At 43.4% G+C, this 27,097-nt stretch overlaps 1 protein-coding gene across 2 annotated transcripts in view; it reads right to left on the minus strand.

Annotated features, from left to right (window-relative positions):
• DVL1 (dishevelled segment polarity protein 1) overlaps positions 1 to 27,097 on the minus strand; it is a 668,196-nt gene that overhangs the window by 388,298 nt on the left and 252,801 nt on the right. For both annotated transcript variants that reach the window (XM_086921442.1, XM_086921440.1), the window contains exon 2: positions 21,039 to 21,108. In XM_086921442.1, coding sequence (XP_086777568.1) covers positions 21,039 to 21,108 — 70 coding nt within the window. The remainder of the gene's footprint in view (positions 1 to 21,038; positions 21,109 to 27,097) is intronic.

Consider the following 27,097-nt stretch of genomic DNA (forward strand, 5'->3'; position numbering starts at 1 on the left):
ATGTTGTTGTCTTATATCCTTAACCAAAAAATAATCCAAATTTGATCATTTATTTGCATATGTATTTGAGTACTTATGAAATGTCTATACCCGATTACAGGTGCCGGGTCAGTTAGTTATGCAATCTGGAGTGAATGCTGATGACCACACACCCAGGGAAATCCGTGTGGTAAAATGGTGGGACTAAAATAATGATTTGGGAGGTATCGCAATAGCATGATCTCGTATTTTGGAAAGGATATTTGTGAACTACCAATGTTCTCAAGCAGCTTACCCTCATTAAGAATGAGCAAGACAGATCGGGAAACAGCCAGGCCCGGACTAGCCATTGCGGGCACCGGGCAATCCCCCGGTGTGCCGCAAGGGTATGGGCCGTTTTTGTTACAGGGCCGTTTAATCGGCCGAAAACCGGCCCTGGCATAAAGCACGGTCGCACCCCCAACCCCCCCCCCACCCCCCCCCCCCAAAATACATTGCCAATACCATACATTTAAGGTAAGTTGGGGGGGGTCTCCCCCCCCTAAATACATTGTTTTTAAATCTAAAAACAATGCGTGGTATTGGCATGCGATGTAAATGCATAATCGTGGTCATGTGTGCTAAAAAATGTGAGGCACAGACATGCAACGTATTTTCCAGCGTTGTACCTTTGTACAATCGTCACATCTGAGACCCTCTCCGGCTTACCTGGCAGCATCATACATGTGATAATTAGGGGCTATGTCTAGAATCTAATGTCATGAAGACCTGCTGCTGTAGGGTATCTACATTAGGCTAAAGTTGCAGGCAGGTCTTAAGCTTGGCTGAAGATATTTGGATGGTTTTAACCCTGACATATGGTGCAATGCTTTCTCTCACTCTTAGCCCTCCATCACGTCCCATGCCACTTTCTCTCCCCATCACTTCTGCAACCCATCACAACACACCCTGCTCTTTCATTTCGCCTATTGATGGGCAGAGGCCTAAATACATATCAAAGTGTGGAAGGGAGAAGGGTGGTTATGAAGCCAGAATATTGAGTCTTAAGAATTGTGGTACCAACATATTGCAAATTATATATATCATAAGATAATATGCAAGGCCACTGGTCCCAAAAATAATTTTGTAAATGTGGAATCCTGTGAATACACGTGCCCTTTAATTAAACTAAAATAAAGTTATTGAGCAACGACAGTATAAACACCGTGGCATTTACTGACATTCCACTTCAAGGCCTGGGAACACACTTATTTATTTGCTTTTTTTATTTGACCTAAAGCCACTCTAGGCTACATTTATTGCGTGTAAAGGGCAATTTTACACAATACCGTCCTAATCGAACATTACTATCCAGCAACAATTTTCCGATTAATATTCACACGTTTGTTGTGCGTTCAAAGATGGCCACTACTTTTCATACCCAGCTGCTGGACACTGAACTCTCTGCCCATCAGAACTGCGGAGGACCGCCTGCCCTTAAAAAGATCAAATTCGACCCAAGTTTTCCAATTCCTAATTGCAAACGACATATCTTCTGAATAACAGCTCTGGTGCCTCGATGCCTGGCCTATAGTCAGGCAGTTTACTAATGTTTTATCATACCCTGTCGCTCAAGGAAAAAGAGCCGCGAGGCGTTAAGAGGAGGAGTACACCTAAGTGCCACCGTTTTCACCTCCAACACCAGACTAGCAGCAGAGGTGGATGGTGAAAGATTTTCTGACAGGGCTGGTCTTCTGAAAGGCTATTTGGGTTGGGTCAGAGTCGTTCCCAGTCTGTCAGTCATGGTCTCGATTTTATAGTTTCGCTTGTATCTCGATTGACAGCTAAACCGGTTCATATTGTGGCAAAAATGTGGATACAAAAGTGAAGTCTCGTGTGGCGCTGTATTAGATGAAGGGGACGCTGCCCTTCTCGCGCTCTGCGCTGTCAGCAGGGCTTCGCGTGGCTCGCGCCCATGTCCACTGGCATTGGCTTGCTTTGCTCTATAGAACGTGGCTTTGGTTGCGTAGCAACGGCAAAAGAAGCCATCACACTGAGGGAAATCATCAAACAGAGCCGTCAAATCGAAGCGATTCCCTCCACGCTCCCTCCGCACAAGCAATCTCGAGGGATGAGGGGGGCTTTTCCTGTCCTCGGCTCGAGCGCCAGTCCGGGGCGCCGGCTCTGTGGAGGCATTTGCTGATTTAGTCTTATTCTATACTACCTCTGTTTAAGATGACCAGGCGTCCCGGATTTGCCAGGACGGTCCCCGTTTTCATCAGGTGTCCCCACAGATTTCAGGAAATTTTGCTCAAGTCCCGCATTTGTAATAGAGGGTAGACTGAAAACGGCAGGTGTTTTTTTATGTTTTACAAAAGCAGGGATAGTTAGTGTTGTGTTCTTATGTCATCACGTGCACAGACTCGCGCTCTGCTCGTGAGTGTGTTTACCTTCAAATGCTTGGCATTCACGTGCACGGACTCGCACTCAGCTCGTGAGTGTATTTACCTTCAAATGCTTCCCGTGGTATGTATCCCTCCTACTGTGTATTCCTCGTGACATGTAGCTGCATTTGTTTCAAGAAAGCAATTGAATTACCAGGCAAGCTACTGGGTTTAAAAATTAAGTTGTATGTATGTTCTAACTGCCTGTTCTGTAATTCTCTACTGGGGAGTGCTGTCATTCTGTGCGCTCTTATGAACTAAAATTGTAGTCCTTTTTCTATTTTTGTGAAATGTCCCGGTTTTAGGACTTAAAATTCTGGTCACCCTACCTCTGTCCTCATCCTCCCCTTGAACTTTCACTCATAAAGTCATTTTGTTTACCACACGCCACTACCGACTTCACATTCATGTCTGCATTGTTATAGCAATGGATCTCTTTACCTACTGTGAGGAATGGAGCCAATGAAGTCTATGCAAATAGGGTAGCCCACCTTGTCCAATCAATGTAGCCAGGGCACAAGTCCTAAAAAAAAGAAGTGGGGGGACGCCGTCGCCGGGAGTGATGTTACAACAGGAAGTGACGTCACAAAAGGTGGCTTGCACCATCAGGCTCATTGCCTCCCCTCGCTCACCCCTTAGATGCGATTGCATCTGAGAAGTCAGCGCGTGAGCAGCGTGCTGTGAGCTCCGATCTCGTCCCAGAGAGGCCAAAAAGTGAAGTCCAGCTGTTTGGCAGGGGGGACGGTGTCCACCCGGTAAAATAAGTGGGGGGACGCCGTCCACCAACGTGGTACCCCGACTCGAGCCCTTAATGTTGCTCGATCTCGAATCACTAAATATGTAAGTGTGACGCCACATGTTTGTAGAATTTTGTTCAGCGCCACATTGCCACAAAGCCACTTCAGGGCGAGTTCTTAGTAGCCTCCCTTTCATCAGAGCATTGTGCCTCAGTGATGTGGATCCTGCACCATAGTCGGAACCCCAAATAGAGCAAAGGGCAAAGGTAGAGTGAACCTGCTTGGTTAGGACCTAAGCAGCAAAGGGTGTTCCAATTTACCTGCTTAACTCAGTCATGATGTATATTCATTCCATCACTGTGCACTCCTTCGTGTAAGGCATCTTGTATTGTATCCTGTAGGCATGTAATCTACACAGCATAATATATTTAAACAGCATGGGTGTGGACATGTTATTTTATTGCATGCACCCTTCGTTGTCTTATCCTTGTTCATTTTCCCTTTCCTCCCTTCTCTCAGCTCCGCCTACTCCAGAGGCTGAGTGCACCTAATAGGCTTTAAAGTGGCCAGGTTACCATTTTCCTTATAATACTTTTTTCTTTTTATATAGCGCAAACTAGACATGAAGTTATCAGAGCACTTTGCATGAGCACCCGTTGTGTTACAGAGGGACACATTCATTTTGTTTTTTTTGTTAGGCACGGGAAGATTAAGTGATTTGCCCAGAATCACAGGATGTTGAGGGTACCTTCCGAGACTCGAACCCTGCTCCCCAGCTTCGAGGTCTAGCCGTTTGGTCACATCCTCATCTCCCGGGGTTTCCCGTCTGTTGTCCGGGTATAGAATGAAGAGGTTAAGGGTATCTAGCAGTACAGTCTTACCTGTTTGAGACAGTCAGGTCCTGGAAAGGACCTAAGAGCAGGAACCCTACAAATTCTAATGACATGTGTCTATAATACTCAATGTTCCAGGTCCAAGGTTCATTATTAAGAACTCTGGCCATGACCTCTGGGAATAAGAAGGTTATCTTCTGCTTTCGCCGCACTAGAATGGGCGGCTGAGCTTTTGCCAGTGTTCTCTGCCAAAACTTGGAACAGTTTGCCTCTGCCACTGTGACTGACCAATTCTGAATCTATCTTCCGTCGTGACCTTAAGACTTGGCTCTTCTCGAGTGCCTAGACCACTAAGTGTACCCCCATCCTTAGCCTGTCCAAGCGCCGGGGCACCCCGTCTGGGTAGCTCTGCGATCTATAAGCTCCTAAAATAAATAAAATAAATCTGCAGGATAGGAATCTCTTCACACCTGTTTGGCCTTCACTGACACACCACTATAGGGTCAGTCCTCCCAAGGGTATCTCAAGGACATATGTATTTCCACATTTGGGTGAGCTTCACAAACCTGCTGTAGTAGGGACAGTGCTTCAGAAGATACGGCTAAGGTAATTTCATTTTCACACCACATGGGCCTCACAAACCAGCTACAGTAGGGTCTGTGCTTCAGAAGATACTGTTAAGGTAATTTTATTTTCACACCAGGTGGACCTCATATTACTGTAGAGTTCTGCTTCCAAGGATACGGCTAAGGTACTTCATCTTCACAGCTGGATGGAACTCAGATAGGTTCTGTGCAACTTAGAGCATCTCTAGGATATCTATATGTATACCAGGGGGACTTCATTGTTCTTCTATTGCAGGTGTGGTGCTTCCAAGGATTTCTCTTGTATATCTGCAACTACACATTTGGGCATGTATCATAGACCTACTACTGTAAGTAAGGTCAGTACTTCCAAGGCTTGGATGACATTGCTTACACACTAGGTGAACAGTACAGGTCAACGACTGTAAGTCTTCTGCCTCCAATTCTGAAAGGATGCTTAGCACTATACAGACTCTGGGACAATCTCAGGAATGCAATAGATTGCAGCTTAGCAACTACCCTCTTCTCCTCTTTGACCTCTCAGCCACCTTTGATACAATATTGTACACATTTCTACTTACAAGAATAAACTATTCAAGAACATTCATGAGTGCACCCCTAAAACTGATTCAGTCCTACCTGACAAGTAAAACACAAATTGTGTCTCTATCTCTATATCTATCAGTACCAATCTCATAAAAAAGTAGTTGTTTCACAAGGCTCAATGATTACCCCTCTCTATTTCAAAATGCACTGTACCCCACTTCCAAAGCTTAGAAACTCTTTTAAACCCATTTGCATAAACTCCTGAGCACCAAAGTAAAACAAAATCTTCTTCAGTCTTGATTAGTCCAAAGTACATTCAGTCTTGATAAGTCCAAAGTACACAATGTTCTTTTATTTTATTTGTTGTGGTTTCAGTCACCACTGACTGGAACCATGCCACAGGCATGCCACCAATTATATGGTGATGGATGTCTGCATTACTATATGTTTTGGGTACACAAGTTATATTTTATTTATGGCCCTGAGGAAGCCAGTGGTGACTGAAACAACAACAACGAAACACGTGTTGGCTACTGGAATTTTTGGGGGTCTGTTTGGATGGATTTGGATGAATAATGAACGGAATAAAAGAAAATTGTGTACTTTGGTCTTATCAATACAGAAGAAGATTTTGTTAACTTTAGTGCTGAGAAGTTTATGCAATTGTTATAGAGAGCAGTGCTCCCCAAAGGAAGGTGTTGCTGGCTACTTTCTCTCCTTGGAGCACCAGTGAGATTTGTGCTTTATAGGACATCATGGTACACACCATTCTGTGAAGGCACATAACCGTGCCACTTTGCAATATGTTCTTTTAAACCCACTTACAACTTCGCCCATGACAATCAGACTATCTTTAAACTGGAAAGCCCATCGGATCTCGAGACATCTGGGCTTACAAGGTGCCTAAGTAAATCACTCTAAAACTGAGATCTCAACATATGGCAAAACTATGACCCTACCACAGGCTGGCCAATGGAAATATGATCTACTCTTTCCATATAGACAGACATGAACAACTTGGGGGTGATCATGGACTCCAAACTCTCACTCAATAGACAGATTAACAGTATAACACAACCTGTCTTCAACATCATGTGCAACTTACATTGGATTTACCTCTATCTAGGTAGCTCCAATAGTGACCAAGCCTCAACCGTCTCCGTACTGTCATGTCTAGGGTATGCCAACAGACTCTCCATTGAACTCACAAACTGTCTAATCAACAAACTTCAATGAATACAGACCGCCACAAGATAGGCTCTTAGCCTGAACAGCCACACCACACTGGTCTTCAAGGTCAACACTACCTACTACAAAAGGACAATCCTTAAGTGCTCTTTTTTATCTCCCACAGAGCAAGCTACAGTACTGGGCCAATTTTTATCCAATTAAAATTCAACCAAAATTAGGAACCTTAAATGGAGGCTGGCGTTGCTAATAATCCTCCCCTCTTGCAGAAGAACCAAGTGGAAGATGCTTCTCGGTACAAACCTGAAAGTCATGGACACTTTCTACAAGAAAATAAAGGTGATTAGTATCCACCTAAAAAGCAGGAAAGCAATAAAAACGTGCCTTTCCACAAACATGATGCAAGCTCCGGCATAAGAGTGTCAAATGTCCCTTTGAGTTATGCATTCAGCAACGCTGGATAGATGGACCAGAAAATTATTGTAGGGCTCCTACTCCTGTCCATAACTGTGTGAAAACCAATATGAAGCGGCAGTCAGGCACTATTCAAGGCAATCTCATATAACACGTAAACATACATTTTGGTGAGTCCTTGCATGTCTGGCTAAGTCTGTCTCCCACACTCTCTCCAACACCCACACTTATGCATTGAAGCTCCATGCAACACCTCTAGCCTGCTTACAAACCTCATGCAAAGCGCCCAATCTTTCACTGAAAAAGGAAACCCCGCAACTAAAGTCCTTTCAACCACCTTCTGGAAACACTGTCCGTTTTCCCCCCTTAACAACTAGCAGTACAGGCCACCTTATTACTGTAGTCATTTCGGTCTGCACTGGGGCATGTACCCGGCTCACACAGAAATGTCTACTCAAACCACAGGCGCAATCTTTCCTGTAATGCATTTTGTGACAGTCAGCTCTGTTGAGGAGAACAATGCAGAGAGCAGAAGCAGGCATCCTGCCAGTTACACTGCCTCCCCTGACAGTTTTGTGCTAGTGAGTATGTTGAGCGAGCTGGGTTGGAGTCACTGTTTTGGACATGCCAGGATTTTGCAAGCAAATTTGCTAACTCCACCCGAGGAAGAAGGGTGATTGCCTTGTGACCTCAGTGAAGGAAGCAGTGAACTTGATCACAACAACATTGTGTTTAGGAGACTGGGGAGAAGAGTGAGTTAAAAGGATGGCACAGTGCTGAAGGAAGAAGCTTTCTATCTATGCAATGCTTGAGGGAGGTGAGCAATTCTAGTACTTAATTTGTGCTCTGTGGAGCCAAGAGACTCAGATGAAGACTTCCACTTGAACTTTTTTGTGATCCTGGACGAAACGATTTGTCTCAATATGCAAGCTCTTTCCGCGCCCATTGGGGCATCAGGAAGCAGATTAAGTACCAGTTTTAAGCTGTCTAAATAAAAGTGGAAAGGTACATATATTGGCCATTGCTGAGGACTGTGTTTCTCCTTAAATATTATCACAAATGAAGACTCAACTAGGACAGACGAGAGCATGTGATAGGCCAGCTCTGATGGCCCGAAATCAGTTGCATGTCTTGCAAATCCACACATGCCACTAAATCTGCTAGCCCAACAGGTCTTTTGAAGACCCCCCCCCCCGTTTCTTTATATTTCCTAAGAGGCTACTCCATTTCTGAGTGTGTCTGACACATCAGCTCTTTTTAGCTGACCTGCCCTAAACACACCGCAGAGAACGGAATATCCTTAAAGTCCCTGCACAAAACACTGTCGTTACTTGTACTTTGAGTCTGCCAATGTGCTATACAACCGGAACTGGGAACTTCTAATAAGGGAGACAGGACATCATTTCCATTTGTGATGGAGTAACCCATCCCCCAAACTCTAAATCAGGCACTAAGTTGTGATTTTCTCACCTTCTGGGGGTCTGGAAGGTGCATAGATGTTGGAAGTGGTAGTATGACACGTCAGCAGTGTCTAAACCTAACCCTACTACTGAATTAACAAAAGAAGCAGCCTATAGGAGATCTTGCCAGGTTTTTGTTTTGGTAGACTACAAGTTCCAGATCAAGTCCATTTCATGATTAGCAACATGTGTCATCTTTCGTTTTTCATGTCGATATGGAGTAACATGTTTTTGAAATTCACACATTCACTCCCAAGAAACCTCTTGGCGCAATATAAAGATGTCTATTATTACAAAAACAAAGGGCGGCTCCTCCTTAATGGCAAAGGAGCTTTTCCCCAGTTCTCAGACTCAGTCACCAAAAAATAAAATGATAATAAATCAATATTATCAATTTATTTTCCACTGACTGACTGAACCTGGAATCTAGGGTTGGGCAGGGCCAAGCAGGGTAGAGGAGTGATGGCCACTGTATGTGCGCATGTCGGTGTGGCCGGCAGTCTTAGGGTGGCCAGACTGACATGCGGACTTACATTTCTCTAGCCCAGCTGTGTTGCACAGCCGGATGGAAAAAAAGCACAGGCTCCTTGTTCCTGAGCGAGCGTCAGACCAATGCTGGAGCTTCCCTCATGCTTGGTATAGCATGAGAGCAGACTCTGGATTGGGTAGGTAGCCTGTGCACCATTGACTGCTGCAAGGAAAGAAGCACCGAAGCGGCCGGCAGCATCAGTTCAGTTTTTAAAAATGATTCCCCAAACACCCCCACCCACCACTTTAGATTTGTGCTAGCGCCCCCGGCAACATGTCATTCTCTCGCTCTCTCTCTCTCATTTTTAACCAATGCTCCATTTTTTAACTCAAGCGGCAAGGCAAGCTCACAGCCAAGAGAAACACATGATTCTCCCACTGAATATCTACATGCTTTCCAGGCAGCCTTGATTCATCTGGGAGGTTTCATTTTTTGAGGGCATGGCAAAGCCAATTTCAAAAGCTAGTTGCATATAAATGACTATATAGCGTTAAAGTTAGGTATCTTTACAAATAACCATGTTTTAATGACACAAGAGATGGCATTATTTGAACGAGTAGCCAGCCATCTACCATATTGTTCTAGGGAAGAACTTGCATAGCGTGAGTTTTGTTTCTGTCCTCACTGCCCAGACAATCGCCGCAACCGTGAACGGCATGCGATTAAAAAGTTTGAATTACGTGAAGAAAATGTCAAGTGGATTCAACGGGGACTTGGTGTGTCTTTTTTTAAAAAAAATACATGTACCATCAAATTTTTATTTTTTGTTCAAGTGTATGCTGGCAGATTCAGAGGTGTAGTGTTGTTTCTCAAGCACGCCGCCAGGGGGCCTCCTTTCTCTATACGGGCCACCTGATCTCAAACATGACTCAACAGCAGCCAGGAAGTGAGCTCTTTTGTAGCAGGTTATAAATTACCAATGAGCTCAAGCGGCAGATAGAGTCAGCACGAGGAATACTAAACAACAATTATGGTGAAGAAATGACTGTCATCTCTGCAAGCTGTAATAGGAAATAAACATTGCTTTCCTTGGATTGTATTTGTGACGTATTCGCAAGTGGCTCAATTTAAGTGGCCCTGGATTGCAATTCCAGAAGTATTAGCTTTTTAAATAAATTCTCAGTACTAGAATGTCGTTTCCCTGACGAAATGACGTCACTTGGTAAAAAAAGAAATTCCAATTATCACCCACACACCAACAACCCTTTCAGTTCCTCAGCAAGGGATCTTAATACCAAAAAAAACATACAACCTGGGGCCTTAATTCAGAATATTTGTACGAGGAACAGCTACTATGGAAGAAATCAGACTTGAGATGCGTGCTTTCTTATGCTCAAGGGGGCCAGGCAGCAAATTACTTACCATCACTGAACCAGTGCAGTAATTAAAACAAGCATTTGCAATGCAATAGGTCTTCCATTGCTGAAAGTTTGAGCTACTGGTATTGCTTAAAATAAGGCAATGCCAATAGCTTAAACTTTCAGTAATGCAAGAGCTATTGCATTGCAAATCAATCATGGCACTCACTCGTTATATGTTTTTCTCTGTTTTCCTTCCAATTGCAGGTTTGAGCATACTAGCCCAACGCTAGTTTAAATTTAAACCAGTACTGATGGACTCATTGGCCTTCTGATCCTTCGCTTTTATTGTACCTACGAATGTGTTGGCTGTATCAGTAATGTGTGAATATCTGTTTGACAATCCTTTAATAAAAATGATTTAATACTAAAAATCTTAAAAGTAAAGAAATAGACAAAAATGTGTTTTTCAATTTCTTTACTTTTGAAGTAATCGCGGCCCCCAGTCTTTAGCTTACAATGTCTGAAGCGAAATTGTGGGTGCCGCGATTGTAACAAAAGTAAACAAATAGAAAAAAAAATTCAGTACACACTTTTTTTCTATTAATTTACTTTTGTTACAATGGCAGCAAATGCACTTTAGCTTTAAACATCTTAAGCTAAAGCGCGAGTGCTGAGATTGCTTCAAAAGTAAAGAAATGGAAAAAAAGGCGTGGGGATAAAAACAACGATCTATTTATTTACTTTTGAAACAATTGCGGCATCCGTGCTTTAGCTTAAGATGTTTAAAGCTAAAGCGGGGCATGACTCCATTGTAAGAAAAGTAAACAAACAGAAAAAAAAGGCATGCGGCTGTTCGGCGATAGCAACTAACAAAAGAAAGGCGTGGCTGCCATTATACCAGCTGAAGCATGCTGCGCTGATTAAATAAAAACATAAAAGCCTTGCGGGAGAGCGTGTCCGGCCTGCAACTGCATTCAGGAAAAAGCTGTTCAACCATTTCCATGCATCGGACGGCCGGGTCACAGTGGGAGTGGCTGGGGGCTGTCTGAACCCCGCCCACTCATTATTTTGCCCGCACCGCAGCGGAATTCGCGCCGCAGTCAATGGGTTAAGAAAATAGTGCTCCTAGGCAGTAATTAAAATATACAAATTTAAAACAAGTAGCAGGGCTTGTCCTCATGGGAGGTTACAAGAAGAGAAAGGGCAGTACTCAGGAGAGACTACTAAGCCTATTGACCACTGAAAAGACACCATTTGCAAAGGACAATGGCAGGAGCCAAATAAAAAGATGGGCGGAAAGTGGGCAGAGCTTCATGCCCATATCCTGAATACAAAAGACACACAATTGATGGATGGATATGAATACAGCAGGTCTCGAAGAGTCAGCGCAAGCCGGAACCCATCAATTGGGGTTCTAGTTGTGTTGCAGTGGAAAGCGGGTGGAGTCACGAGGGGCGTAGTTTGAAAAGCAGAGTCTGACAGTCAAATAATGTATTTATTAAAAAATCTCCTTCAAGAAATAGACAACTAGTACTAATGTGACAGTTAATCTGTTCTAGTGTACTTAATTTCTCACAAAGAGGTTGAATTTTTAAATTATCTGATAGGGTTAAGACACCTGTTGCAAGGATCTTTGTGTGGTAACCAATTTTGAGTGGGATTGTGCTATCAGTAAGATACCTCTGGTGGTTAATGCAGTTTTGGGAGAGTTCTGTGTGTTGCTCAGTCATAGGTATGACTCTTAATAGAACAAATGGCTATTATGCCAGCTGCAAACCACATTTTGCAACATGCAGATCACAGACTTGTATTTTATATAGATGGGTATGTGGGTTGCTGCTTTTGACATTGAGATAATTTTGTTACTTCCGGTTCACAAGTTGCAGTCCCTCTAACATTGCACAATGATCTAGTTACTGGCATCAAGGATTCCTTTGGGCAGTAATAAAATCTTGTTAGTACAGACAACCCCAATCACTGCAAAACGTTTTACATCCAGACTTTGCATACCTCCAGACCATTCACTCTTAACGTATAATTCAGGCTCCCGGTTTTATGGAATTTATTTTTTGAACATTTCTGTCTGTATTTTATCCATATTTATTTTTTGGCCATCTTATCAGTATTTATCCATGTTTACTTTGTGTTCTGTCAATAAATGAAGTTGTACAATGGTATATTTCCTCATTTATTTCACTAATAAATGTGCACTCATACTTTGACACATGTTGCGTATTAGCAAATAAAACAGCCAAATATTACATGACAATACACCCACAGTTAACTATAAGCATTACACTAAAAATGGATGCTGACATATGTTGGTATTTAAGGAAATCTCATACTGCTTTTTAACTCCCCATGCCATCTATCTGCTCAGCTGTTGCCATGGACTTGGTGAAAGACAGTATGGATGTCACTCAAACAAAGGCCATTTTTCTATATTTTTCCATTAAAAAAACAAATACAGACAGAAAACATGCTTTTTCTGTCTGTATTTGTATGTAAAAATCAGTAAAAAAACAGAAAACTGGGAGCCTTACTTATAACGTCTACAAGTACGGATGATATCCGATTCCTACACCTTATAGCCCTCATGGTCTTATGTAACAGTTCCTTTACATTGAGTTACACATTGGTTTATTTTGGCTGTTTATGATGTAAAGTGTTCTGACACCCTCCACTCTTGATGAATAGCGCTATGAAAGAAATGAATAAAAAGAAAAAGCAGATGTCATTTAAATCATTATTTGTGTAATTACTCATACACACAGATACATCTGGAATTCTTACAGCACATGCACATCGCATGCATAGTAACTATGACCCGAAAATTCGTTCCGCTCGCGGAATTTGCGGATTTTCCTCAATTTCGCGATCCGTGAATCTCACGAAATTGCTGAAAAATCAGCGAATCCGCGAGCGGGACAAATTTTTTCCAGGAAGCACTTACAGGGTTACAGCAGGTGCCCAAGTTGAAGCTAATTTCTTTGTAACCATTTACAAAATGGTTACAAAGAAATTAACTTCAACTTAGGCACCTGCTGTAACGCTGTAAGTGCTTCCTGAGCGGCGCCTCGTTTCCTACTTGCAACTATTCTCTGACCCTGCTCAGACCCTCGAAGCAGGGTCAGAGAATAGTTACAAGTATGGCACGAGGGTCCTGTCACAAAAATTAAACCTCAACAGGAAGCACTTACAGATAAATAAAGCAGGTGCCTGAGTTGAAGCTCGAATTCAGTAACGTTTTAATCAGCCCAAAACATTAGTGAGCACGGTCGAGGCTGGGCAAGTGTGCTTTAACCCCATCCCTGCCGTCGGAAATTAGCTGTAATACTCGAGGGAGGTCTTTGCATCCATGAGTTTCTCGAGCGCGATCCCCTTGCAGTTCCTGTGGCCAGGAGGATGCTTTCTCCTCACCTGCTGCCCTGCTCGGTCTCTGACCCTTTACACATGAGGCATGTGCACATGCATAGAAGCCCCGCACCACACACTAGCAGTATCAAACGTTTTTCCCACCCTTTCCCAACTATGATGGACAGCTCACTCAAGGGACCTCAGTGCCTTTTGGCGCGGTGGCAAAGTTACAGGCACACATGGTCAGTGGAGACAAATCTTCTGGCCCTTTACGCAGCTGCAGTGTAGGAAAAGCACTATACATTTACACAACGAGGTAGCACTTACTGATTAGCCAGTACTCCAGTTGAGTAGAGGCATTGCACAAAACGTTGGCATCTTCGTGGATAACTATGCAGGGTAGGATTAATTCTGGCACGAGGCTCCTGTCACAAAAATTAAACTTCAACAGGAAGCACTTACAGATATAGCTGGTGCCCGAGTTGAAGTTCAAATTCAGTAAAGTTTTTAATCAGCCCAAAACATTAGTGAGCACGGTCGAGGCTGGGCAAGTGTGCTTTAACCCCATATCTGCCGTCGAAAATTAGCTGTAATACTCGAGGGAGGTCTTTGCATCCATGAGTTTCTCGAGCGTGATCCCCTTGTAGTTCCTATGGCAAGGAGGCTGCTTTCTTCTCACCTGCTGCCCTGCTTGCTCTCTGACCCTTTACACAAGAGGCATGTGCACATGCATAGAAGCCCCGCACCACACATTAGCAGTATCAAACGTTTTTCCCGCCCTTTCCCAACTATGATGGATAGCTCACTCAAGGGACGTTGGCGCCTTTTGGCGCGGTGGCAAAGTTACAGGCACACAGGGTCACTGGGGACAAATCATCTGGCCCTTTACGCAGCTGCAGTGTAGGAAAAGCACAATACATTTACCCAACGAGGTAGCTCTTACTAATTAGTCAGTAGAAAGTACTCCAGTTAAGTGTGGTGCAAATCGCAAAAAAATCTACGATTTTGTGGGAAAATACGTGAATTGTGGATTTTTATGCGATTTTGCGGACCGCAGATCCGCAAAATTCAACCATACTTAATGCATAGGAGGGTTCAACAAACTAAAAAACCTGCATCTAACACATAGTTTATTCAAAGTTCTTGCAAGGGGAGAGGATGTGGCGTTATTGCCAGAGCTGCCAACTTTGGAACTGGGGAACTAGATTGAGTCTTGGCATTGGGTCAGCATCCTGTGATTGTGGGCAAATCAGTTAATCATCTCATGCCTAAAAACTGAATGTGACCTTGAATAATGTAAATGGTGCTCACACAAAGTGCACCAATATCTTTGGGTCAAGTCTGCAATATAAAAAGAACTGCAACAAAAAAGAAAGAGATAAGCTGTGTGCCTTTGTTTCTTCACGTTGCATTAGTATCTGGGCGTTAGGCTCGTGATGGCTCCCAAAGGGTTGATGATTTTTTAAATCAGCTTAAGCACAATTGTTCACAAGGAACTCATTTCAAACAAAGAGTTCTCACTTTTGCAAATGTATGACTTTTTGTAATGACTTAGTTGCTAGCCTGATTAAAAAGAATAATACAATCAATATGTGTAAATTAATTTGCACATTGTAGTGTTTCCCCGGTCCTTTAACTTAGAGAAAAGGAGCACAAAGAATAAATAGTTAGCACTCACTTCAGCCGAAGTGGGTGATGTCTATTTGTAAATATAAAATTCTTAATAAAAGCACACACTCACATAACAAGACATATATTGATACTGTTTACGCACTTATGAAAGAAATAGAGGAAACTGACTTATGAGACCCCAGTAAAGGGACCATAGCTAACAAGTGATTAAACACAAAGTAACTATATTAAAACACAGGTTACTGGAATTTAAAGGATGTCCTTTGGGGATTCTCATTCAATACTTTGGGTCCAGAACTAGAATGTGTTCTAGTGTTCTCAGGACTATCCTTCATTGGTTGCCAACAATGTTTGACCCCGCTATGGATATTGGAGTCTCTTCAGGACAAGGAATTCTGGGAACTGTAAGCATGATGTGGTGTTATTGAGGTTTACAATAAATATGTAAGGGCTACAAGAATTTATATGATGAGAAACAGGGCTTACCTAGGGGCACTTAGGCTCTTGTCAAAAGCGCCAATTAACTGGTCTTTTAAATCACCAATGGTCCTTACCCTTAATTCATTGGGTTTGGTGAGGATCATACCTATAATGGAGAAGGCGTGGTGGTTATAGGGCATGCTAAAGTGCAATTCAGTTGGTAGCCTGGTGAAAAGGGAGGAACAGAAACTCACACTACAGGAGTATTAAATGTCTTCAAGATAGATAGTTGGATTTTCTAAAGATAGGAGGGGTATTAGTCAAAAGAGTTGCCCACATGGGACAAAATAATAGTATGGATGGCAATGGGCGTTCTGGACTTACCCGGCATTAAATGCAAAATCAATCGTAATGATCGCTTCTGTTACGAGCTGACCCGGTCCTGTATACACATGGATGTAAATTTATTGAGTGCAGGACCCAAAGTGCCAATAATTGTAAGGCTCGCCACAAATCCGGCAGCCTGCCTGCCAATTCTGGATCTGTGGAGCAGAAGTCACTATTAGCGAGTGTCCGGATGGACGGAAAAGTTATTGCAGGTTGAGGGGGGAAAACAGGAAAAAGATGCTGACCAGATTCACAGAACCATCGTGGATCAACGAACGGCCGGGCCTCTCAAGACTCAACGCTCTGACCCGTACTGAGTGCTCTAATCCATTGGATTGGAAATAGAGAGAGAGACCCAACATGCCGTATGGTTGTGCGTGGGAGTCTTTGTTATGTGCAACTGGTGGCCATCTTAACTCAGTAATAACTAAGCCGGCATCTCTTTTATACAGATGGGTAAGCAGCATGTAAAAATCTCTATTATGCAGCTTATTGCTCAGCCTGATATATTTGATTGAAGTGCAATATGGCAAGGAATAGTCAATACAGAGAGGGGGAGGGAAGAGGCACACTTTACTAAATTCACCAAGCCGGCGTGGATCACTGATCTTATGGATCTGTGTAGAGTGGAAGCTCTCAACCGTACTCAAAAAGCTCTATTCTATGTGAGATGGGGCGCAGAAGTGTACATTTCGTTTATTAGCAGCCATCTTAACAGAGTAATAGAACGAGAGGAAATCTCTCTTATGGAGCATTTGCATGGATTTAAATCAATACACAAGACTATTGCTCAACATGATATGTGCAATAGTCAAGTACAGATACACATATAAAACACCTTTGCTTGGTGAATCATACACTGTGAACTTTAGTCGTCCAACAACGGTGTACTGTCTTGTGCTGTACAGCGTATATATGAATACACGTAGTGAAAAATCACAGATACTTGTATATAACACTCTCATTATATATTAATTTACCATTATTGTACACAACACTTGTTGGACACACGTGGAATAACAGTAACTCGTTTGAAAATAAATGTAATTTAATTTACATGAAATTTCAATACAGCAATAGCACAGCATGATGGCATATGTTGGGACAATGTTTTACTGATTTTATGGTGCAGAACAAGGGGGATATGAATAACTTGTGTGCTGTTGCTATATCTGCAGATTTAACAATGCGGTAGAGAAGCCCTTTTACACTTTTATTCACATTATGCACATTGAGCCATATTGGGGCGAAGTGCCACAAAGATGCGTAGAACCTGGGTCGAATTTGTTCTATAGCACACTCCTATATGGAACAATGTAATACAGGTTGGGGCCATGTATCAAAGCAACAGTTGCTGTATCTCTTAAGTGCTACTCTGTGATCTGTGATCAGTTCAGACTAATAAACTTCCGCCATTCTTCCAGACTATTCAGGTCTTTTAAATCAGGCCTTTGTTTTGGGCCCACCTGTAAGTGGAAACAAGAACGCACCCACCTACACGTTGCTGCTTCAATGGAAGGGAAAGCATGCTGGTGCTGCTGAACTGTCTTTTTTCGAGAGAAAAAACTGCTTTGCGTCACTTCACAGAGTTTTTCGGAACTCTGCGCCCCGCACGGAGTGGCCAAAACTCAAGCGAACCCTGCAGAATTCTTCCCACCCCTTATAATTTGCTTCGGCACCTGACCTAATGTGTTTTTTTGAGCAAGTGTTGAGGGCTGGGCTATGGGGAGTAAATCAACAGTAGGGAAGGAGGTAGATGAGGCAGACCCCGAGAGAGGGAAGGGAGAATGTAAAATGTCACTTCCTTTAGGGTGTACATTTTTTTACTGGTTTGTGACAGGCTAAGAGCAAGGCCAAAGGTCATACCAGCCACATGCCTGGGGACTGTGTGTAGTGGGCGCACGAGGGTTCGGTGGTACTGGTGTGCTTCAGCTCCCAGCGCAGAACATTATCGGGGTCTGGCCTGACTCAGGAATGGGGTTTACTGCAGTCATCACACGCACTTGCAGTAAATCGTTTCCAACCTAGAAACCCTAACCCTTCCAGCGTATGCACACCAGTGCAGTGGAAGGTCACTCAGACATTCCAACTCAGAAACCGTCTCCCCCAAAGTGAGAGGGCTGGATCTTGGAGATGGGGTGTTGGTTTCCGCTCTTCACTGCCTAAAAATCCCTGAAGTGCCAATGGAGGGTGACAGTAATGACTGTTTACTGGAAGATTGTGTGAAGAGAGATGATATTGTCTGACATATGATGGCAGGTCTGATCATTGCGTATACGGGTAGAGTGAGATATATGGTGCCCCCATAGAATTCAAGTTAGTGGAAGCCCCAGAGAGGGACCAGGACGTCATTTCCGCTGACTCTGTTATCAGCATCGCTTCTGATACACTTTTGACATGTATAAAAAAAATATTGCTGTCTCCAACAGAAGGGCTTAGGGAGTCTCTGATTGACGAGGAGGAGACAGTGTCTCACTCTTAAGCCCAAGGCTGGCCAGGCCAGACAGAAAAGAGAGATGCGAGGTGGAGTAGTAATAGCCGGTCTAAAACAGAGCACAGTGACTTGTCCACAGCATCAAGGTGCTTCACAAGGTTTGAGGCAGAGCTGCTACTGAAGTTGTTAAGGACAGGAGAGGTATGAGCAAGGGAAATACCCATGTATCACAGAACCAGAGGATATCAAAACGCGTGTATCTTCATCAGAGTTCGTAAGAGCGCCTTCCCACTGCCCAAACCCAGATGCCGGGGCAGAGAGGTACCAGACACGATGACACAGAACATTTAAGCCGCAAGCTAACATGCCAAAAAAAAAGAGGAATCAAAGACCATAGTCCTACCAGACTTTTATGTAAGAAGGTTCTTCACCATTCTGTGAATTGACTTGTAGGTGTTTTATAGAGGTCCCACACAATATGGTGGTCTGTCAGAGAATCAAGGACAAAAGTTTTGACCTTCCAGAATATTGTGGCATTAAGATGATCTAACACAATAATAGACTATTGTGAATGTAAGTATATAGAAGTAGGTATATATTTACTATTAACTCCACATCAATGTGTGCATATATAGATAGATATACATATACTATTCTTAACTACACATCGACGTACATTGAAGATATACATATTGTCAAAGTACATATTTTTGAAGTTAAGTATATTAAATCTATATAGATTTACTTTCCCACTATTGTAGTAGCCATTATTAGTGACACAATATTTTGGCACATTGAAATTTTAATTGTGGATATTCTTGTAGTGAATCACACCATTTATCAGTAGCGGCAAAGAAGAGGAACCTCATCCAATCTATCAATATCTGTACATAAGTAGGGAATTAACTAGTCCCTGATTCTACTAATGGAATTCTTACTGCAACACCTTGTTTATGCGATACACAATTGTACCACTATCAGTGACCCTACAGAAATTTCAGAAAGGTTTTTCTTCGAAAAGAGAACATACTATGTGATGTTAGCCCTTGAGCACAGGCTTCTTAATCACTGGTGCTATTACTTTCGTCGCTCATAGCAGCATTCATCAATTTCTGACTAACCATTACAGTAAGGATCCGACTTATAAAAACAGTCTATGGGCATGATTTAGATTTCGGGGGACAGATTACTCCCTCACAAAGGTGACGCATGTCCAGTCTGCCGAAATCTAAATTCCATAGAAAATAATAGCAATTTGATTTCAGCGGACGGGATATCCGTCACCGGTGTGATCAGGCCCTTAGCCTGCTACAAATCAGCAGTATGGATGCATCTGGTAGACTGGGTTCCACTTGCATGCGATCACACATCCGCAGATGAGATAGAGGTTCATAAGGGAGGTGGATCTTAGATCTGTACCAGACACTATGAGCATTGGCTTCAAGCTGTGAATACCTTCATTCACATGGACACAATGTGCTGGGTCAGTCTGGCCTAACTAGCTCTGCCTACAATTCTCAACCCTATATTTCTTTCTCTGCCTAGTCCTTTTGTCTGAATCACAGACCTCCCAGAGCCAGAAAGTGCATGGAGATGGTGATACACTATGAGGGACGAAATCTAAGAATTCAGACAAATATAGAATTTTTAGAAGATGCTCAAACACCTCTAGAATCCACATGAACACTACAGCAACAATACATTATACATTCATTTATCAGGAACATGGTAAGACCTTCACTGCATTGCTTTCACTGCAGCATCTGGAAAGCATCCTGAACAATGAAAAGGAGGTCTCAAAAGCATGTGGCCTCAATAAAGATGAACCGACTCAATGCAAGACAACTAACTGAAAAATAAAGATAAGAGAGAGAGGGTCAGTTAATAAGAGAGACTAGAACCCACAGCCCCTTTACACTACGTTGTTGGTGTCCCTGAACGTTGCATAATGTTTCTAAAGCTCATCGACAGCATTGCTGCCTTTAAACAAGATGCATAGCTACAGCTCAAGTCACACACTCCCCTTCTTGTCCATTTGGCATCATATTATTCATATGATGGCATCTCTGCCTTGAGCATTACTGGGCCTTCTCTGATTACTTCCCTTCCCACCCCTCTCACCCTTCATTTGGGATAGCCATACACAGACTTCTGCTGCCCCTGTGACTAAGAAGGGATTGTGCTGCTGTTTGTGTGTTGTAGTCCCCCTTCACCCGCAGCTCTAAAGTGCACAGCCCATTGGGGAGAGGAGTTGGCCTAACAGCTAGGGTGGTCGTCCTCGAATCTGGCGAACTGGGTTCGAGTCTCGGCAACGACGCTGAACATCCTGTGATTCTGGGCAAATCACGTAATCTCCCCGTGCCTAACTAAAAAAACACACAAAAATGAATGTGTCCTCATGTAACGCAACTGGTGCTATGTAAAGGGCTCTGATACCTGATTCGGGTCAAGTTTACGCTATATAAAACTCAGTTAAATAAAAATAAACAACACAGATCATCCACTTTGATATCAGCCTTTTTCCTCTGCCTCTAGCACAACAGTAACCATGAAACCCACACACAGGACCTGCAACCATCACCTACATCCAATTGTTTTTCCCCCACCAGTCTCTCAGACCTCCACCCGCATTGTAATGGCAGGGACTGAGCCCAAAGACAAGGTAAGAGTACTTCTCTGGTCATTACGCCTGACACCAAAGCACCCATGTCCAGCGCAGTGCTGCAGCTTACAGATATTATTTGAAACCTAAAGAATTTCAGTAGGAGTTGACTCTTAGCCCATTGCAACAACAAGAAAGTAAGAAAGGCATACCCAGGCGACCACTCTGCCATTGAAGCACGGAAGCTTTGCATTGTCATCCGAGATCTCTTCTTTCACAACCCTGGAAAACACAAAGCATTGATGTTTAGAAGAAATTCCAGTAATTAAAAAATAAATAACATTTAAGGTAGCAAAAATGAGCCACCATATGAATAGCGAGGCGCTCGGAGACCACTCACAAAAGCGTTTAGGAGTATGTGAAGCGGTACTACAGGAGTAAAATATCATGTACTCTTAAATGCGTTGGTGAATAGGCCCCAAAAATGTTCAAATGCCTATTAGTAAACATGACAAAAAGGCATACTCCTTTCTATTTGTACTAATTGTATATGAATAGCACCTAAACAGTCCCATTTTTGGAGTACTATTTCACATACTCGCAAATCCCCTTGTGAAAAGCACCGCGAGGTCCCCCACGCATCAGAACAAGGAAGAAAGAGGGCACAGTACTTTCTATTTGCACTCATTGTTTATGGATGGCCCCTACATATTCCCCTTTTATTCCCATTTTAGGGGTACTACTTCACAAACTCATAAATGCCTTTGTGAATCGGCCTTCTAACCTAGGGGATGCTCCATGAACAGTTTGGCACTCTGAACGATGCAATATTTATTTGCTACAATATTTTTGGAGTTTTGTATGGTGGTAAACAGATTCCTTTACAGTACAGCCACTTCCGAGCATTACCTTTATAGTGAAAACTAACAACAAATACATTTGATCAGATCTGACCAACCATTAGCAGGAAGCGTATTCAGGATCATTAGGGATGTGGGAAAAGGACTTTCCCTAAGAGGAGACAACAACTTGAGCTCTCTAAAGACAAATAGAAAGTAAAATGTTTGTGCTTAGGAAACTGTATTTTTAATGTAACACATATATGGCCTATATCATTATAAATATAGAAACAAGTAATCAATATTTAATATTTCAATATGTAATAAAGTGCATTTTATAAAGTGCTAATCCTATCACATCATACACTTTCTTTTAACTATGTAGTAATGGCATTGTGCCATATAAACCCTGCATCAAAGAGCTCCTCTGGCTTCCTGTGAAGCCAGGGCCGGACTGGCTGTAGCAGGCACCAGGCGTTTCCCCAGTGGGCCGCCAAGGTGGGAGCCAGTTTTGGGCCCCTAAGGGGCCGTTTTTGTTACCAGGGCTGGTTTTGTAACATTGGGGATCATTAGGATGGCGGATGGACCTGCGTCCGTCCGCCACCCCCGAGGAAGAGGGCCGTCCGCATGGGCAGCGGCGGTCCCTCCATGCAAATTAGGATGTGACCGCCACCCTGGCAGTCACATCCTGTTCCTTTAACCTTGCGGCGGGTGCTGCTTGAAGCAGCACCCGCCGCAAGGTTAAAAATGCATGTTTAACATTTACATGCACAAAGCGACAGGCACTGTGCGGTGCCTGCCGCTTTGTGCATGTAAATGCTGGGGGGTACCATAGGTACCCCCCATGTGCACCCCCCACCCCTGACACCATTGGGGCCCGCAACGGGCCCCCAAACACCAAAGACCACATTCCTTTCCACAGCGGAAAACCCGCTGTGGAAAAGCATGTTCCCGCATGAATCCTAATATGGCTGGCGGTGTCTGATAGACACTGCCACCATATTAGAGCTTTTCCGCCGCGGGACAGTGGCGGAAAAGCGGCGGACAGTCTTCAAGTCCGCAGATGACCCCCCTGCCATCCTAATCTGGCGGGGGGTCTTTGCAATCACCGCAGCGGTGAATCTGCATCCTCCGGGCCGGCGGTGGCTTCCTCCGGGCCGGCGGTGGCTTCCGCCGGCCCGGAGGAGGCTTCCGCCGGCCCGGAGGATGCGGATTCACCGCAATCCTAATCGGCCCTTAAATCGGCTGAAACAGGCCCTGGCAAACAGCTCGGCCGCACCCCATTGCCAGGGCCTGTTTCGGTTCTCAGTTCGGCCATGAGTGAAGCAATGATTTAAATTCAGTATGAGCAGTTTCAAAGTTTTGGAGAGACTGTGCAGGAAACCTTCTGAAGCTGGCACACCTTGACAACCCACCAATGTAATCAAAGCTTATCCTCGAACCTTGAATTAGGTATGAATGAGGTAGGATCATCCATGCTTCGAACACACAACTTTGGAATTTTTTAATCAGTACCCAGAGAACTAACTCAATTTAGCACCTTCCACAAGGATCCTGGGTTAGAGACATGTCATGCAAGCTTTCAGCTCACACCAAGACATTGCTCCAATTTAGTTGCTCATAGGTCCCACCGTAACCATCATACAAAGATCCAGTGTGAGAGACCTTGTAGCTCACTGCCTGTGCTTTTCACCTGATTCAACTGGAGGCCTATGGAAGGGCCCAGCTTTCAATAATTCGTAAGCCCTGTGAGGTGACCACAATGTGACACGTTTTGTGTTTTACATAATAATAAATACAAACACATCAACATTATTGGTGTTTATGACAAATTATCTCAAGTCGGTTGTAAGAAATTAAGTGATTAGTTGAGAAGGATGGAAGTCCCACCCAAATAATAAACACAATCCTTGTCAGGGCGAACCACAAAAGCCTCTAAATTAACCCTTGCTTAACCCAATGGCAGCTTGGCCCAAATCAGTCATACTTAACTTAGAGGCAATGTGTAAAGTATTTATGCAGCACGCAAGCAGCAATAAAATGACAACTTCACAAAACAAAAGTCCCAAACCAATATAGAATACATTTAAAAAAAAATGGAAAAAAAATCCAATGAGTGGGACTAGACTTATGAATTTTTTACGTTTTTTGTGGAATCTAGTGCCTAAAAGATCAAAGTGTCAACTGTGGGTATCTGGTCACGCGAGACCGAGGCAAAGTCAAAATTTAAGGCTCAACACAATTGAGTGTGGATCGGATTTAAGAGAAGGATTAGGGCCTATCTCGGCTTACCTTCAAACAGACGAAATTTCAAGAAAATGTTCTGGAGAGGGCAGAGTCTCAGTGGGGCAAGGAAACAGGTTGCCGCTGAGAAGTCGTCAAACACAGGGAGCCTCTGGACGAAGTCTTGGTGAAACCATCAATAATGGCAGTAAAATCTCTGGGTGGGAAAAGCAGTATTTTCAGGCCGAGGTGGTCTTTGTCATCCATGGGGTGCTGGTCAACGCCGAGCCCAGTGAAGATTTCTACCTTTGAGGTTTAGAAGTTTTTCTGGAACTTGGATTCCCCCATATAGATGAGGTTCTAAGCTGTAGCCGAAGAGGACTTCATGAGGCTGGGTACCACTGCCAGGAGTTACTGCTGAAGAGGATTAGCTGCTGCAGATAAGAACGTAGGAGGAGCTACAGCAAAGTCAACCCCACTGGAGCTGCACCTTCGGCGGATCAGCTTGAGGTAGGTCCCAGTCTCCTCCCAGTTTCAAATCGTTTTTATGAAAATGTTCCACGTCTCAGATTTTGGAATCTGGAAGAAAGATGCCACTACATCACAACAACACGGTTCAAAGACCTGGGGGCACCACTCGGGGTTTGGACTAATTTTAGCAGTTCAAGTACTGAGGAGCTCATTGTGTCCCAGTAGATTACATATGTGGCCAGGTAATTAGCCCTTGGAGTCACTCTGGCAGTCCTGGGTTCAAGGAGCAGGCCCAGTACTCCTACTTCAGACTGTTGCCAGCAGGGCAGTCTTTTCCTCAGCAGGTATTCTGGGCAATCCTTTTGGCAGCAGGGTCGTCCTTCTAATGTATCTTCCACAGGTCCAGGAGTATACTGAAGAGTGGTTATGGAGGTCTAATATGTATACCTGGTGCCAGCCTTTGGGTGTCAAGGGACATCCTTTACTACCACCACATCTGGTTCTGGATAATTCTTCCCTTTCCCTGCCAAGGCTCCAAACTATCTGGGGGTGACAAAAGGCTGGCGTCAGGTGTATTTGTATGTACTGGAGGCAAGCCCCTTTGAAGCATAAATAGGGCAGGGTACAGCTCCATCCCCAGCCATCCTGGCAGGAGGGCTCACCCTGCCTGTAACTAGTCCCCTTTGTGTCATTGTCTGGGAGAAATATACAAACCTGAACAGCAGAGCCATTCACAGTCATGTTACCATGGACACTGACAAAAAGGCACACCTGGTTTAGGCGGAAAAATGTCAACCTTCTAAAAGTGGAATTTTCAGAACTGTGATTTAAAATCCGACTTTAGCATTAAAGAAAATTTTAAATTACAATTCATATAAGTCCAAACAGTATACCTCTATGCTCCCAATCCAAAGTTAGCATTTATAAAATGTAATAAGGTAACCCAGTGTTCGTCAATGCGAGAGATAGACCTCACCAAAGTGAAAATGACTTTAGGAGTTTCACTGCCAGAACTGTAAAACTTAAGTACACATGTCCTACTTTTTAAATACCAGGCACCCTGCCCTAGGAGCTGTTAGGGCCTACCTTTGGGTTGACATATGAGTTAAAAAGGAAGAATAAGACCTGGTAAATGTTTATTTTGTCCATTTGAAAAGGCAGTTTAAAACTGCACTAAATGCTACAGTGGCAGACCAAGGACACTTTTGAAGTGCTACTTTAGTGGGTGGTAAAATAAGTGCGGCAGACCCTCTGCATGCATTTTACAGGTCCTGGGTACATATAGTACCATTTACTAGGTACTTTAAAGTAAATAAATGTGTCAATTAAGTACAGGCCAATTTTACCATGTTTTAGGGAGAGAACACAAGTACTTCAGCACTGGTTAACAGTGGTAAAATGCACATAGTCTCAGTAAGTGCTTAAGTTCATCTGGTGGTTTCCCATGCTAAGCACCGACACTTAATTGTCAACACTGCTGCTTGTTTTAGTCTACCACAAGGTGGCACTGTCTGGCTAATTTAGAGATGACCACAACAGCTAATTATTAATTCAATATACAGTAAAAATTACTTTACCTGATCAATGTACAACTCTGCAGAGAAGACAACTCAAGCACAAGTTGTCACACCACTGAAATATCTACTCCAGCTTCGATTGAAGGGTATTTTAGATTGCTCCCAATAAACAATACTGTTGCTCTCCCCTGCTCAATATACAACCATGCAGAGAACAAAACGTAAGCACCAGAAGTTGCACCACGTAGGTATCTCTCAAGCCCTCATTGTAAGAGATCCCATATAGAATGTATTCAACACATCAATTTCCACAAAGAAGACCGTACATCAAGCCTGGGCCATGAAAAATATCAAATCCACCCCTCACCTGTTCTCATAAAAAGGAAACAACTGCAACAAGATTTGTCTGTGTGCACACATCACATCCCTGAGGAGACTGCAACCACTCATTTTAAGGAGGATAGTGTGTTTTAAAGTGAAATAGAGCATGCAAGTTTACAGGCTTTTCAGAAGAAAGATGCTGTGGTCAGTACTACCTAAGCCAACTGTTTTCTCAGGGCCCAGTACTGTGCTGTAACATTTACTTATACATTTTAAAGCAAAACTGTTTATTTACGATTGGGGCAACTTAGACTATGAAAAACTACTATATGGCTCCACGCGCTGGATCTGCCCCGTTTCCTCTTTTCCTACAAGACATGTTTTTAAACTTTGATATAGGTCTTTGTCCATCGAAGGGGACTGCTTCAGTTTGTTGACGCAAGACCTTCAGACATGCTGCACGTTTGGCAACAGCTTATCACGCGAGGACGGTTACCCACCCTTGTGTTACCAAAAGGCATAAGGATAACATATCCCTTTGCTGATCTGGCTGTCTTCGGCGTTATAAGGCCTTATAGGTTTTCAAAGCTTCGACTGTCCTACATGCAGAATATGAGGTCATCCTCAAATGTGATTCAGGTTTCTCTCTGCTACATTTGAAGCATTCTTGTTTGCTGAGTTTTTTCATCCTATTTGTCCATGTACAATTTTCAAAACCCTAACCTTAGGACGCTGGTTCAGAGAGTCACTGAAAGAGAAGAGCTACTAGTTCTGAGATTTAATTGCCAAAGTGTGTGTGCGCTGGCTGGAAAATATTGGTGAAAAAAGTATAATGCACACATTTTTTATTCATTTTACAGACACATGGGTGATAGAGGGACCCCTGCAGTCATTTGCAGC

Source organism: Lissotriton vulgaris, chromosome 5, assembly GCF_964263255.1.
Source record: "Lissotriton vulgaris chromosome 5, aLisVul1.2, whole genome shotgun sequence".
Taxonomy (NCBI): Eukaryota; Metazoa; Chordata; class Amphibia; order Caudata; family Salamandridae; genus Lissotriton; species Lissotriton vulgaris.